This window comes from Micrasema longulum, unplaced genomic scaffold, assembly GCF_059751315.1.
Source record: "Micrasema longulum isolate JH-2025_06_02 unplaced genomic scaffold, ASM5975131v1 h1tg001259l, whole genome shotgun sequence".
In the NCBI taxonomy this organism is placed as follows: domain Eukaryota; kingdom Metazoa; phylum Arthropoda; class Insecta; order Trichoptera; family Brachycentridae; genus Micrasema; species Micrasema longulum.
The window spans coordinates 723,499-738,863 of NW_028278446.1; the positions used below are offsets into that span (position 1 = coordinate 723,499).

Sequence of the window (15,365 nt, forward strand, 5' to 3'; positions counted from 1 at the left end):
GATAATTTATTTTTTTATTGCTGTCAGAATAAATGGCACATACCTAGTTTGCACTCTACATCGGCATCCCCTACATATCCCGGTGGACAGAGGCAGGCCATGGTGCGGAGAGGGAGTGTGTCCACAACAGAACACTCTGCAAATTTGCCACACGGTGTGGTCTCCACACAAGGATTCTTGCACACTCCACTGAAGCACGCCAACTTGCTAGAACAGTCTGCGTCCATGCGGCATTCGGGTTCAGCTTCCAACACAACTACGACAAAAAGGACAAACAATAAGTAAAATAAGTAAATTAGACTAAGACTATCCATTATTATTAAATGAGATCAAAATTTGCATACCAAATAGCCAAATAGCACTAGAAACTGTCAAAATTTTAATTCCTAATTTTGAAAGAATTCACTATGAATTTTATAATAATTTAGATTATATCGAATGAAATGGTAATTTGGAATGCAATGATGTTAATTTCTCAAATTAAAATGTTTGTTCATAATATTATTTCAATGCACATACATCATCATTCTGTGCATTCTGTGCATTCTGTGCATTCTGTGCATACATTATCTGGACCCAACGAAGTGCAAGGCACTGTTTAATTTATTTTTAGTTGCATGAAGGCCAAAGTTGTTTTAATTTTTTTTTTACTTATGGTGCCAGATTAGTATTTTATAAACCAATTGTTTGACTTCTAGTACATATTGCAGGGTAAAAACACTTTTAAATTTAATATTTCACCTTAAAACCATATTAGGAATCCGATCCGAGAGAAATTAAATAATTTGCATTTTTTTTTAAAAAAGACAACATCTCATTTATTTGCATACATTTTAAAAATAAAGGTAATGTAGGAAATGAAAAGGCCCTCACATTCTTCAATAGCACAGTTTTGATCAAACTATATTAAAATTTTGCAGAAACCCTCCTGCAACACGGCTTCTCACAACACGGCCGTGTGTGTGATGTATGTAGGTATTATATACTATCAGAAAATGAATTGACGGATGATGAGATTGGCAAAGCAGATTTGCTGGTAATGGATTCGGGCGTTCAAATCGATTTCGAGGGGAACAGTGATAAAGATTGTGAAATACAATATTGACAGCGATGAGGAGAAAAATAATAAATCAAGTTTTAACAAGCCAATTTACCGTTCGACAAATAAATATTATAATTTTTTATCAAAAAAGAAAAACTGGAACTGGACTTTGTTCGGAATCAAATCCCCTGTTTTGCACTAGTCTTATATAGCGCAGTTTCACGTAACACGGGATTCTATAGGAACCTTCATACCGTGCTGTAGGGGTTTACCTGTATTTATTTAAATAGTGACACATGGCGCGATAACCCAGAAAAAATCAATCTGCCGAGCCATTTTGTTGGGGGAGTTAATAATACACGTATGCATAGTTAGCTTACCTCGTTGACAAGTGACGGAGGGATTTCCGGTGTACCCGGGCGGGCAGCGGCAGGACGCACGGTGGTCGAGCACGGTGCACAGGGCAGAGGATGCGCAGGCACACGGGTCCTGGCAGCGCTCGTCACGGCACGCCAGGGTCGCCGGGCAGTCTGCGTCCTGGACGCACTGCGGCCGCGTGCAGCGCAACTGCGCATCGCCGCGGAAGGCCTCGGGGCACATGCAGCGCGCCCTGTGGTTGCCGTCGGCTACGCACAGCGCATTCAGGCCACACTGCGTGATGCGGCATGGATCCACGCACTCGCGGTTCACGCACGCCTGGGTCCACGGACATTCGGAGTCACTGCGGCATCCGACTGGAAGAATATACACTTTGTAGCTAAAATGGCTAAAATGGGCACAAGGAATTTTTTTAATTTTAGAGAGACATTTTTTCCTCAAATGAGTTCAATAAAATGGAATATTCAAAACAAACGAAATGTGACTTCTTGTTTTATAAATTATTTGAAATACATATGGGGTCCCGGATGGCAAAAAAACAGTAAAAATGAGAGAATTGCTGCAATAAGCTCGATATTGTCAGTTCAAGAAAGGAGTTTTTTTTTTAATACAGATGCAATGTTGTTGTTTCTTTTTTTGTGATTGTAAGTAAAAATATACATTACATAAAATAAAAACCTATTTTATTATAATATTTATAAACATGAAATCAGAGTTCCACAAATAATAAAATAAAAAAGAACAATGTTTACTGAATTAAAAAAACACATAGGAAGCAATTGACACATCTATGAAAATTACAAAATCAACAAAAGAGTATAAAATAATTTGTCAGGAAGATACGATATTGTAAAATTAAAACGCTACTACTCAATTTTTTATTTAACTGCATAAAAGCTCAGATAATATTATACACTTGTTGATGAAAGGCAGTAATTCTACTGTTATGTGACCTAGTTACGCAATTTTATGGCTAAAATAAGTTTTATTAATTTCTCTATATCTAAAAAACAAGATTTAAAACATTATAATTATAAAACAGATTAGGTTAGCAATAATCTGGGCCCGCATTACAATGCATAATACGTGAGTTAAAAGCGGGGCTTTAATCAGTTTTGATGTTACAAAAAGAATGAAAGTGCAGTGTCCTCAAATTGGCATTAGTATCTTTATGTGCCAGTTTATTGTTTTTAAATGATTTACTATTTTTAAACCTTGGTTTTAAATTTCCAGTAAAAATATCGCTAGTAACTTACTCTCAAAGCAGATAGCATTGGCATTTCCAGTGTATCCATCGTGACACGTGCACAGAGGACGATGTTGTTGTACGCGACACTGCGCATTCTGTCCACAGGCGGTGGCCACACACGGATTACGGCACTGCTGGTTCATGCACGCCTTGTCATTCGGACACTCGCTGTCTCGGATACATTCGGCCTTGGGAACTGTAAACATCATATTTATTTACACAAAATTGCTTCGACAACGGGTGAAGACATTGCAATATTGACTTTTCAAGTTCCAGTGAGACAAGCCTGAAAAAACCAAATTTCAACTTCGCATCGAAAAATAATAATGATGAAAATCTTATACGCAATTGAATGGCGATTGCTTGAGTCATTTAAAAAACATCTCAAATATCAAAAGTAAGTTAATCTTAGTGACTTCCTAGGGGATAAAACCCAGTCCATGTCTACAAACATTTAGACAAACTAAAAATATTGTCGATTAAAGGTCAAATCGCGCTACAGCGTGGCTGCACTTCAGCCGCGCTGCGCGACAACATTTTGTATGGAGCATGTAGTGCAGCGCAGCTGCAGTGCGATTTGTTTCATCCAACAGTGAAACAATGCGCCTCGCAGTGCCACTCTAGTGCGGTTTGGCCTTAAACCGACTGCTCCAAGAATTACATATATATTTTTTTGCTCTTCAGGTGTTACCGTTTTAATGTAGGTAAAATAATTCAGTAAGATAAATCTCCCCCAAATCAGTTTTGTGAATTGAAAGAGTTGAAACCTTTATTAATGCGGGTGAAATAGGGAAATATCATATACTAGGATTACCGATAAAAATATATGAAATGGATTTAGAATACTCGAATGTATTTTCAAAATCAATATGGATATTGTAAAGAAATGTTTTCATACATAAATGTAAAAAAGAAATTCGATAAAAATATGTTAGTAGAAAAACGCGACGTGTTTGGCCTTGGTTGTTGTGACGCAAGATTCGTGATATTATGCTACACTTATTTCAGTGGCAAGGAACAAATGAACATAAATCGTGACGTATTAGGGGCGTGGCCAATGGAATCGCCGTTTTTGCGGGAATTCAAAATTACAAATTTAAAAGTATTTTTTATGCCACTTATAACTAGCAAAACATTTTTTTACTGGACAGTATTTCATAGACCTTTATTACTTAAAAAAAGTGATATTTCCCAATTGATTTGACTTAATTATTTCACCAACATACAAGGCAACTCCTGAAAATTTTGTACGTATTTGGCTTCAATAAAAAATAGGAGGAAAATCTACTGGTTTGTTTAGGAAGTATTATTACACGTAATTTGTATTGAGAAAACTAACCTGGTTGTTCAACAGTGGGTTGGCAGTTAATTTGAGCTGTTCCAGTATAGCCCGGTGGACAAACACACACAGCATTATGATTCACAACCTGAAAATTAAATAAATATAATAATAATAACATAATAATATTTGGCTGATTTATACAGCACCATTTTTTTTTTAAATCACCTCAAGGGCGCTTTACAATTGTATATCTAAACTTACATTCTAATTAAACTTAAGTGATACATTATATTTCCAGATTTAAAATTGAGGGTATGATAGTTTAAAGAAGTGGGATTTTAGTTGGGATCTGAACTGACTGGGACTGTCGATGATTCGTAAGTTTGAAGGCAATTATTACATCTATTATATTATTACACCTTTTACTTTATTTTTTAATTTGTTGTTTTTTTTTTCTCTTTCTACTCGGTATTTTGCTATGTTTTTCTTTCCTTTCTTTAAATATGCTTTTTGCTATGCAACATACATTCATTTTTTTATTATGACTTTAAATATGTTTCTTACTATGTATTCTGTTTTTATTTCGCATTTTACTGAGTTTCAAAATATTTTTATGGACATATTTATATATTTTAATGGTTTTTACTATGTTTTCACTGCATTTATTACTTAGTTTTTATTTTAAAATATTTGCTACGTTTTTTACTACATTTTTACTATGTTTTTACTACAGTTTTACTATGTTTTTATTACATTTTACTATGTTTGTTACTGTTTTTTATATTTTTTTGACTGTCTTAGAACAGGGTAAATAACTCTAGTTAGTAACCATAGTCAAAGCAACTTTATATAAATTATAATTTTGTGTATGTAATATAATGATAATAAATAAATAAATTGGTTCCAGGCAGAGGGGCCAGCGCCGGCAAAAGCACGATCTCCAAATCTAGTGTTTGGGGAGCGCCGGATTTCGACGAGTTTTCCTCTTCCTGAATCAAATGCTGACCTAAGAGTAGATTTTCTTTGACACGTATTTTCCCTAATACAAAGGTCCGATAGGTATTTTGGAGCCATTCCATGAAGGGATTTGAATACTGTCCAGCACAGCTTGTATTTTATTCTCTCTGGGCTTTTTAACCAGTGCAAGTCTCGAAGATGTTGTGAGATGTGAGAGACCGAATTTTTTTTTTTTAATATGCCTTCTCGCACACACCGATCATCGTGGTTCCAGATGTGACCGGGTTTAACAAACACCCTGTATGCAAAATGAGAGGGTTTTCTGCTTCGTTAATCACAATGTATGATAAGGTTGTTACTCATTAACCCTCCCTCCCCGGTGATGTGTAGCTAGTACACATTGCATCTAATATCTTTATAAATATAATAAATATTGAGTTTAGATTTTCAGTTTTCCTCCATTACACATTTACGTATCGACTGAAATAATTTGTTATTAAATAATAAGTACTTATTAGGCACAAAAAAAGCATTTTATCGGAAATCGGGGATAAAATATCATCAAAAGTATACCAATAACACTTGGCGTTACACGTCCACTACATGTCTAGTCACGTAGTCCAGTACTAGCTACTTAGTAGCTCTCGGGAAGTTGGCGCGGGTGCACGTTTCGCCCGAGTCGTTAGTGATACCCAATGGTTTTTTCATGTTTTCAGCAGTTAGATTTGGAAATATTATCATCTTTGAATTGAATTATGGTTAATTAAAGCCATTCTCTATAAATATTCCATTTTTCCCTTTTTAAATCTCTTATTTTTTTAATGTGTAGTGACTACACAGCACCGTAACGCGCGGGTGTTTTTAGGACAGTAAGGGAAAGGTTAAAAACAAAATTTTGATAGCACACCATCAATATATGGTTTAAAATCAAAGATCCAGGGTATATTTGTAAATATTATTATAGCTAAATAAAAATGAAAAGTTGCCGGTTTCCAAAATAAGACAAATGATAAGGCAGAGTGAGAATGACCTGGCACAGGGCGTTGAGGCCGCACGCCCCCCGACACGGGTCTCCGCACTTCTGGGAGAAGCAAGCGCGGTCTCGAGGGCAGTCCTGGTTGATGACACACTCGGGGTAGAGGCAGGTCGCAGCTCCGCCCACGACGCGACACTGCCCATTGGGACCGCACGGAGACGGGTTGCAAGGGTCCACCGGCGCTTGAGCTACAACACAAAACACTTTAACAATCAGGAATCTTGTTACAAAATGTACAGAACGTTAGTATACTATATATCATTGGGAAGATCTCGCCAGGGATAGAGATGTGTGGAGAGGAGCCGTAAAGGAGGGAAAAGCGGCACACGATGACCTCGGGCTGGAAAGTTTGAGGCTTAAAAGACCGCGGGGAAGACAGCTACCTACTGGAGCGTGAGAAATGTGGCCGACTGTGCTGGTCCCGTATAGGACTATACAGTCACCGGAAAAGCTGTCTTTCTCAGTCTTGAAATTAAGCGTACATCACCATCGTCTTTCAAAGACGGACGGTTGCCATATAGATAGATCTTATCTTTTGCTTAACATAACACTAATTTACAGCACCGTTCTCAGAGAGATATTTTAGTACAGTATTTTAAGCTTATTGAAACGCATTGTTAACTCTTTCAGATTTGAATTAATTCCTATCGATATAAAAAATATTAATATTATTCGGTGAGTATTAAAGGAATTATTTGAAAATTTCTGGTATTTTTAATGTTATTTATTTTATATACTTTAGAAATTATTTAAGGGTAATTTTAATAAACAATGTATCTCAAACGGAGAATCGCAACCAACAAAATTAATTTAAAATGTGTTATTATCTTACAATATATATGTATTCAATCAAATCAATTTGATTTTACTGAAACATGTTCAAATCTTGCCTTACATATCAATGCTGGAAAGGAAAAAGTTACCAAGCGACACAACAACTTTACAGAAGAGCAAATATAAGTTTTTTTTAAAAATAAATAAAGAATCAAGTATTTCTACTTTTTATTTAAATTATGCAGGAGTCACGCCAAAATAATATATACATAGGAGATTTTTTCAATAAACAAAAAAGCCAAAAAAAAACTTTCATTGGCCTTTCTGTAAAGTTGCTATATGTCATTTGGTAACTTTTTCCTTTCCAGCGCCAATATAATTTTTTTTATCAAAAATATACAAAAAGTAAAATACAAATTATCAAGTCCTACTGAACTGCATAGAATGCAGTTTGTCACCAGGTGCTTATAGTAAGTTCTAATATATTTACATAATCTTATCTCTTAAATTCAATAACAAATAAAAAACTCTTATTACTATGTAAAAAATAAAATATGTATTCCCAGTGCATCGGAAATATGTTCCACGTAGAAAAAAAAAAATATATGTCCCAATAAAAAAAGAAAAACTCAAAAAAAAAAAAATTTAAAAAAGCACGTTCTAAAAGCCAGATTTTCAGTATACATCTTTCTCTTGAGCCTGATAAGTTTTTTATTTATTTTTATATTTAATGGGAGCATTTTATACATTTTTTATTTATAAGGATGACAGGAACTCACTCCACAACATACATCCAGCTGTTAAAGTTAAAAACAAACTTTTCTGTGTATTGCTGATTACCGACGTTTACAAAAAAATAGAGGCATACTTAAGGGTTCCAGTAATTAAAAGATAAACTCGACCTTTTGAATCTCGGTACGTACGAGAGTAAAAAACCTTAAAATTCGTGTATATTTGGCTAAAAGAGTCAACTAGGGTTTTACTGTACTCAAAATATTCTTAGACAAATTGAAATTTGCCCTCACCGACAGGCTCCTTGCACTCCAGGAAGGGGTCTCCGAGCAGCGGCGCGGGACAGGAGCAGATGGGGCTGTGATTCAGGGTCTGGCAGAGCGCGCGGTAGCCGCACACCCCGGGGCAGGGGTCCACGCAGCGGCTGGCAGCGCAGGCGCGGTCGCGCGCGCAGTCGGCGCTCGTGGTGCACTCGGGCCGGCAGCCACTGGCCGCTGGCGCGCCAAAGAAGCCGGGCAGGCACTCGCAAACGGCCGTGGGCCCCACGCGCCGGCACGCCGCGTTCAGTCCGCAAGGGGACGGCACACAAGGGTCAAGCGACTGCACTGGCTCCACTGGAAATGCAAAATTTAATAGTCACGTGATGTTTTAACTGTCTGTGATGGATTTAATGCTTCAGACCGAGATTGATAAATATCATAAAAGAATGGTTAATGGCACACAATAATTTTTTTATTCTCATACGTTTTTGGTTCTAGTTTGTTAGTGTGAACTTAAGTTGTGTTGGTTTTCTTCCAAATGAAGAGAACAAGAGGACACAACAAATAATTAGTAAAAAATGTATTCTCCTTTATTATTTTAGAAAAAATTTTGTCTACTTGATATTCGATTTTGAAGGCTTATCATCAAATAAAACAATATTTGTAACGTAAAAGCAAACACAATATTTTATTTTAAATGACGTATACCCTTAACCATTTTGTTTGTGGTAATGAGGAACATCAGCCTTACTGGAAATTGGATACAAAAATGTTTTCTTGCGCGGGGTAAAAATTAGAGCATCAAATTGTACTGCAAAGTTTCTTGTAAATGTACGGAAAAAATAATAAAAAATATTTTAATAAAAACGCACTACTTTGAATGACGTCACTGGTTCTTTTGAATCAACCTATGATGTAAGAGCTATGGAAGATTTCCGGTCTGCTTGTCGTTTCTGGACCAATAGGAATAACTGAATGAGAATAAGCGGAAATGAACCTCTGACGTCACACACGGAATTATTTCAGAAATAAAAAACTTTAAAAAATCGTAGCGCTGATAATAGGATATACAAAAATTTAACAAAAATTCTTTTGGCTTGGTTTCATAGTCTATTAAACAAATAAATAAAAAACCACTGAACTTCCTCATTTTGAATTTGGGAAAAACGGACAAAACTTATGTTAAGACCGTCAACTTTGGAAAAGGGCCCTATAATTATTAGAACAAATATTAAGTTTTCCCTTTAATGATCCCTACAAACATTTCAATGATTTTTCTGTCTCCACAATATGGATCCAAATATTGACACAATCCATATATTAAAGTGAAATAAATACCGCATCCTAACCATAAGTAAGTCCATATGCTCTTTCACTTGAACTTTATCGCCCCACGGTTGAGGCAGTGTTGACCGAGAGGTTAGGTTAGGTAGGCACAGTACAAACCTTTCATGGCCACTATGAGGCATGAGGAGAAGGCGTTCCCGGTGGTCCCGGGCGGGCAGGAGCAGACGGGCACGTGGTTGGTGACGGCGCAGCGTGCGCCCACGCCGCATGTGGCCGGGCACGGGTCGCGGCAGCGGCCGTTGATGCACGCGAGCGCGGGCGCGCAGTCCGCCGAGCTCAGGCACTCGGGCCGGCAGCCGGCGTACGGGTTGCCGCGGTACTCTGCGACGCACTCGCAGACCGCCTGTCCGTTCTGGACCTGTGTTGGAAAATCATATTTTCAATCTACTCAAATTCAAATATTTTCTGTCTGGTGCTCTAATTGTTGAGGTTACTAAATACTTCACCGCTAGAACTACCATTATTGATCAATAAGCAGTTTTGATGAATGCCTAACTCATTTGCGGAATATGTCCACATTTCACACCCCCCTGTCCAGAGTATTGGGGAAACAAGTTTCTATCAAACAAAACATGTTTTTTAAAATTTAACTTCTAGATTTAAATATCGGTTCTATCTGCATCAAAATTTTAACAAAATCAATCCTTAAGGCCCTTCGGCCGCTAAGTTGTTTAAATTGAGAAGTTGGGGTCTTTAAAATAACTGGCCAGAATAAAAACCTCGGTATACTGTAACGCGAAATACTCGCCCTGAATAAAGACTTTATTTGTTACTTTCAGGGGTGGTTTTCGTTATACGGAGGCCTATAGAATTAGAGATGGGTATTATTCTAATATAATAAAAAATATCGCCGCACTAAGATTTTTTTCAAATTCTAATCTGTTAATTAGAAAAAAGTTAGGAGGCTAAAAGTTTTATTCATTATTGATCAGGGCTGCATTCGACGAGAATGCATAAGCTGAAAAATTGGGATGTTATTTTTTTGTACGTAAAAAAAGTTTGTATTTGAATGTTTACAAACAACATTAGTTTTTTTATGGATCAATTTTTAGAACAATATTTTCGTTAGTTCACTCCTGTCTAGTTTTGAGCTTATCCATTTCAAATTACGCTCCCTATCCTTAAAAGACAAAGAGACTCGATTTATTAGTTCCATATGGAGCACAATATTGATAGAAATAGAATTCATTACTGATGTATACCTTGATAAAGAAGCTTGTATAGCTTTGAAACCGGCACATAGAAATTATTTATTTTGGTTTTCGTTTTTTGTCAAGTAAAAAAAAAAAATAATAATAATAATTTGTATTATATCAACACAGGTGCTACCTTTTAAATAGAAACCTATAAAATTCCCACGGACAAGAAAATATTGTTTTGACAAACGAAAGCGCATCTTGTTATGTATGTAGTATCGAAAAAAATATCGATGTATTTATTGATCCCCATCTCTAAAGCGGGGGTTCCTTTATCTACCCGGCGCGACCGCGGCTATTTGCAAATAAGTGACGGGTCCTGTTTGTTTACTAATAATAATTGTTTCGAAGCGGAAGCGATATTATATCCGAGATCTTTATTCTTTCAGTTTTAACATTTCAAGTTTAATAATAAATTACCTACCTACTGCATGTTTTGCACATTAAGTACAAAGCTTACAGGGTAACAATCGTTGCAGTTTTGATATGAACGAATAGTTTTATCATGACCAGTCCTAGTAGATCCGTGTCAAGTGTATAATTATCGAAATCATAATAAAGCATATTAATAAGGAATTATTAAATAAGCGTGTAAGTTATGAGTGAAATTATAAAATAGATGTGGAGTATAAATTATTTATTTATTTATTTATTTACGGACAAAGTCCATTATTAAATTATCGTAAAATATTATAACCTGAAAACAGTGTGACAGAACAGTGAAATATCTTTTTGTTGATCGGAACGTATTGTGACGTTGATAATGTTTTGATGAAATAATGACGTGCCAGAAAAGGCGTTTTAGAACGATATCTGACGTGCATATAATTTTGGAAAGGGCACATCAAACATTAAAATATCTCGGCTTTCATATTTTGTTCTGTAAATTTTTCTCAATATCTGCTGTAAATTTATTGGTTATAATTCCAATTGTTAATATTTTAATTGAATAGTGTGGATAAACTACGGAAAAGTAAAATATTCGTCGATCATAAGCCAAGTTTCTCAGTGCTCGGACTGAGGCGGGCGAGGGGAGCGCGGCGTACCAGACACCAGACATCAGACTCCCCCCTCCCCCTCCTCGTTTCTCCCCTGCAGAAGTAAGCAACCATTTGATTTTTTAAATATTTTATTAAAAAATATATATTAATATAAAAAAAAATAATTTAGCGGCCTCCGTGGTGTAGTGGTCAAGACGCTTGACTCACACACGAAAGGTTCCGGGTTCGATTCCTGGTGAGAACCCAAAAATTAAAAATGTGATTTTTCTCAAGCCTGGGCGTTCTGTCATGTAATTCGCCACTGTAATTGGGCCTCCTGGCCTGTTGTGGTACAAAAATAAATAAATCAATACGTGTGTATACATATTTTTTCCGATATAATTTGTGCTGTGCATTTTAATTACACTCTATTAATTATTATTATGATGAACACAAAATATTAAATAAAAAACATGCATGTTTAATAAAAGTAAATACTCGTAAATATGACATTTTCTTAAGTAATTGTTTTTTTTTCGCTCTAATCCAAAAGTGATTTTTAAAAGCATTTAATATACGAGTAACATCAAGATTTTTAAAATCAGTATTCTGTACATCAAAAATGTTTTTGTGTAAGTTTTGTGAAAGCGCCATCACTACATAATCCACCTATTCATGATTTGATTAAATAAAAATACCTACATATTTATAAACCAGTGTTTTGAATCTATAACTTAATACTCGTACATATTATTATATTTTTACTATTAAGAATCGCAGCGAAATTCAGACGAACGCAGAAGCATCCTGTGTATATTGTAATACCATATCATTAGCTACTAATAAAGCAATAGTTGTCTATGTAACGCTCATAAGCTCGTCTGAGCGCGAGAGAGACAGATATTATTTTCATAATACGTATACCGTCATTGATTTATTAATACACAGTAAGTATAGCGCACACGCCAGCTTATAAAAATCTATCAGTATACGTACGTATATTATCTATCTAATTTCAACTAAATGCAATAATGAATATCAAATTTTCGATTGGGTACATTTAATATATTCACGAGTATTTACTAAAATCTGGCAATATAGTTTATAAGGTAGGTGTTTTTTTAAAGATTTATCTAATCACGGCCAAATTTCTGATATTTACATTTATAAATCGATCACCAACAGTAGGTCAGATGTAACGGTCTGAACAAGTCAAGTGCTATGCGCCAGTGATAGATTCTTCGTAAGTGAGCTTCTGTTTCAGGAAACATTGTAGCATTTTTAGTTAATTAATGACAAATGAAGGTTTGTACCTGGCATCTAGCATTGGCTCCACAGGGTGATGGGTAACACGGGTCCCTCGGTTTTTGAGGAAGATCCACGGGTGCTAAATAAAATAAAAATCATTGTAAAAATGTAAACAAAGCCCACATAAAACATTAATCAATAAAAAAAGTGCATGCAACAGTCAAATACTAAATCCAAGATAGATAAGTCACAGAAAAAAGAAGAAATAAGAAAGGCAATACTCATGCAATAAGTGACCAAACATGAAAGTTATGTATTACGTTATAAAACAATAAACAAACAAAATATTAGCACGAATTTGAACTGATCGGTAAATTGATTTGTAAATGAACTCGAGAAAGAACAAAAGTCGTACGAAATTTCATGCCTGAACTCGTACGACCGCCATTCTTTCATTTTGTGTTCTGAATTATCTCATAAGGAAACGTAAAGGGGCTTACTGGGCATGGGTGAGCAATATCTAAATGGGTCACCGACGTAATCCGGGGGACAAACGCAATTGGGGACATGAAGAACAACGGAGCATTTAGCGTTGAGGGCGCACGATCCGGGACAAGGGTCTCTACACTGCAGATTGATGCAAGCTAAATGCGAGGGGCACTCGGCACTCAGGACGCACTCGGGGCGGCACGAGGGCGGAGCACCCACGTAGCCGGCGAGGCACGAGCACGCCGGAACGGGAGGAGAGCCGCCTACGGTGCACACCGAGTTGGGACCGCAGGGAGACGGGACGCACGGGTCGCGCGGTTCTTCCGGGGGACTTCGCGGGGGAGCTGAAATAGTTTCACGCCGTATAATTTCATAAACCAATGTAATGTCATGGATTTTATTTCAACGTTTCATTAAAATATCTTACGAGTGGGATAGCATCGAGAAAACGGGTCTCCGGTATATCCGGGCGGGCAATTGCATATGGGATTGTGGCTCACGACTCGGCACAGGGCGTCTAGACCGCAAGTGCCGGGACAGGGATCTTGGCATTTTTGATTTACGCAAGCTTTGTTACTGACACAGTCAGAACTGACAACGCATTCTGGTCTACAGGACGGTGGAGCTCCTATGTATCCCATAAGGCAAGTACAAACAGCTTGGCCGTTGATTTCTCTGCACTGGCTATTCGGTCCACAAGGTGACGGTTGGCATGGATGCACTTCGGGTGGAACTGTTGAAAACATGTATTAATACCTGTAGCGAAAAGCTCAATACGAGTAAGCGATAAAACATAAGTTAGCCAACTTACCAGGCATAGACTTGCAATATACAAATGGATCACCGGTCAATGGTGCAGGACAAGAACACATGGGTTGGTGGTTGATAACATTACATTGAGCTCCTTGCCCGCATGTGCCAGGACATGGGTCCACACATTTGTTACGTACGCATGCTTTATTTTTCGGACAATCGTAATTCTGGATACATTCTGGCTGACAGCTTATATACGGATTGCCGTGATATTCAGAGAAACAAGTACATATTCCATTATTGCAATTTGCATTTGGTCCACACGGTGAAGGATTACATGGGTCAGCCTTTGGAATTTCAACGGCTAAAAGTAAAACAATATACCATAAAATTAACGTTGAACACTTAGTGACATAATTGAATGAACTTTCGAATATATAATCACGATACTTACGTTCCGGTACTGGATAACATTGACTGAATGGATCTCCAGTATAACGGATTATACAAGTACAAATTGGTACATGATTCAGGACATTACAATTGGCATTAATTCCACAAGATCCGGGACACGGGTCGATACACTTCTCGTTTATACAAGCCAAGTTACTAGTACATTCTGCATTGATGGTACATTCTGGTTTGCAATTTGGAGGAGAGCCGATGTAATTTGGCAAGCAAGAACAAGATGGAGAACCATTAATGTATCGGCATTGAGAATAAGGTCCACAAGGGTTGGGATTGCATGGATTCTTATATATGACGGGTTCTTTAGCTGGAGCTGAAAATATAAAAGACATGCTAGGAAAAAAAAAAATATCAGCATTGAAAAAATGACAATGGAATACATGAAAAATCTTACGAGGGATTGGATAACACAGTGAGAAAGGATTTCCCGTATATCCTTGGAGACAAGTACAAACTGGACTATGGTAATACACTCGACAATCTGTATTCTGTCCGCAGGGTTGTGGGCACGGATCTGTACACTTCTGGGCTATACAAGCTTTATCGGCAGAACATTCTGAGCTTACAGTACATTCGGGCCTGCAATACGGTGGACTTCCGATGAAAGTTAATAAGCACGAGCAAACTGCTTGCTCATTGATCACTCTGCACTGGCTATTCGGCCCACATGGCGATGGTTCACAAGGATTTACTGGTAAAACTGGTTCAACTAAAAACAATGAATTATTTGTGACATGTTAAATAAATCGATATTATGTCAAATAGTGAAAAATACAGTAAATTGATTATATTTGGAACTTACAAACTGGTTTAAGATTGCAATACTGGAACGGATCTCCGATGTATCCCGGCAAACATGTACAAGATGGAACATGATTAATAACGCTACATATGGCATTTTGTCCACAGGTTCCAGGACAAGGATCACGACACTTGTTCTGCGTGCATGCCTTATTCGATGGACAGTCTGAGTTCAATACACATTCGGGTCTGCAGCCTTCATATGGATTTCCATAATAATTGGGAAGGCACGAACAAGATCCAGCACCATTCTGTTCACGACAAATAGCATTTGGACCACAAGGATCGGGCAAGCAAGGGTAAACTAGATCTGCTGGTCTTGGAACTGTAACTGGAACATAAACTCACGGTGAAAAAGGGTACCAAGTAAAAA

General features: G+C 37.1%; 1 protein-coding gene across 1 annotated transcript in view; it reads right to left on the minus strand.

Moving 5' to 3' along the window:
* dpy (fibrillin-like protein dumpy) overlaps positions 1-15,365 on the minus strand; it is a 338,800-nt gene that overhangs the window by 9,857 nt on the left and 313,578 nt on the right. The window contains exons 133-146 of the mRNA XM_088234564.1: positions 14,994-15,323; positions 14,586-14,900; positions 14,178-14,504; positions 13,782-14,087; positions 13,398-13,703; positions 12,982-13,314; positions 12,547-12,620; positions 9,157-9,415; positions 7,744-8,064; positions 5,939-6,132; positions 4,009-4,096; positions 2,677-2,865; positions 1,423-1,776; positions 44-256 (exon numbers count right to left, since the gene is read on the minus strand). Of these exons, the coding sequence (XP_088090690.1) occupies positions 44-256; positions 1,423-1,776; positions 2,677-2,865; positions 4,009-4,096; positions 5,939-6,132; positions 7,744-8,064; positions 9,157-9,415; positions 12,547-12,620; positions 12,982-13,314; positions 13,398-13,703; positions 13,782-14,087; positions 14,178-14,504; positions 14,586-14,900; positions 14,994-15,323 (3,609 nt within the window). The remainder of the gene's footprint in view (positions 1-43; positions 257-1,422; positions 1,777-2,676; positions 2,866-4,008; positions 4,097-5,938; positions 6,133-7,743; positions 8,065-9,156; positions 9,416-12,546; positions 12,621-12,981; positions 13,315-13,397; positions 13,704-13,781; positions 14,088-14,177; positions 14,505-14,585; positions 14,901-14,993; positions 15,324-15,365) is intronic.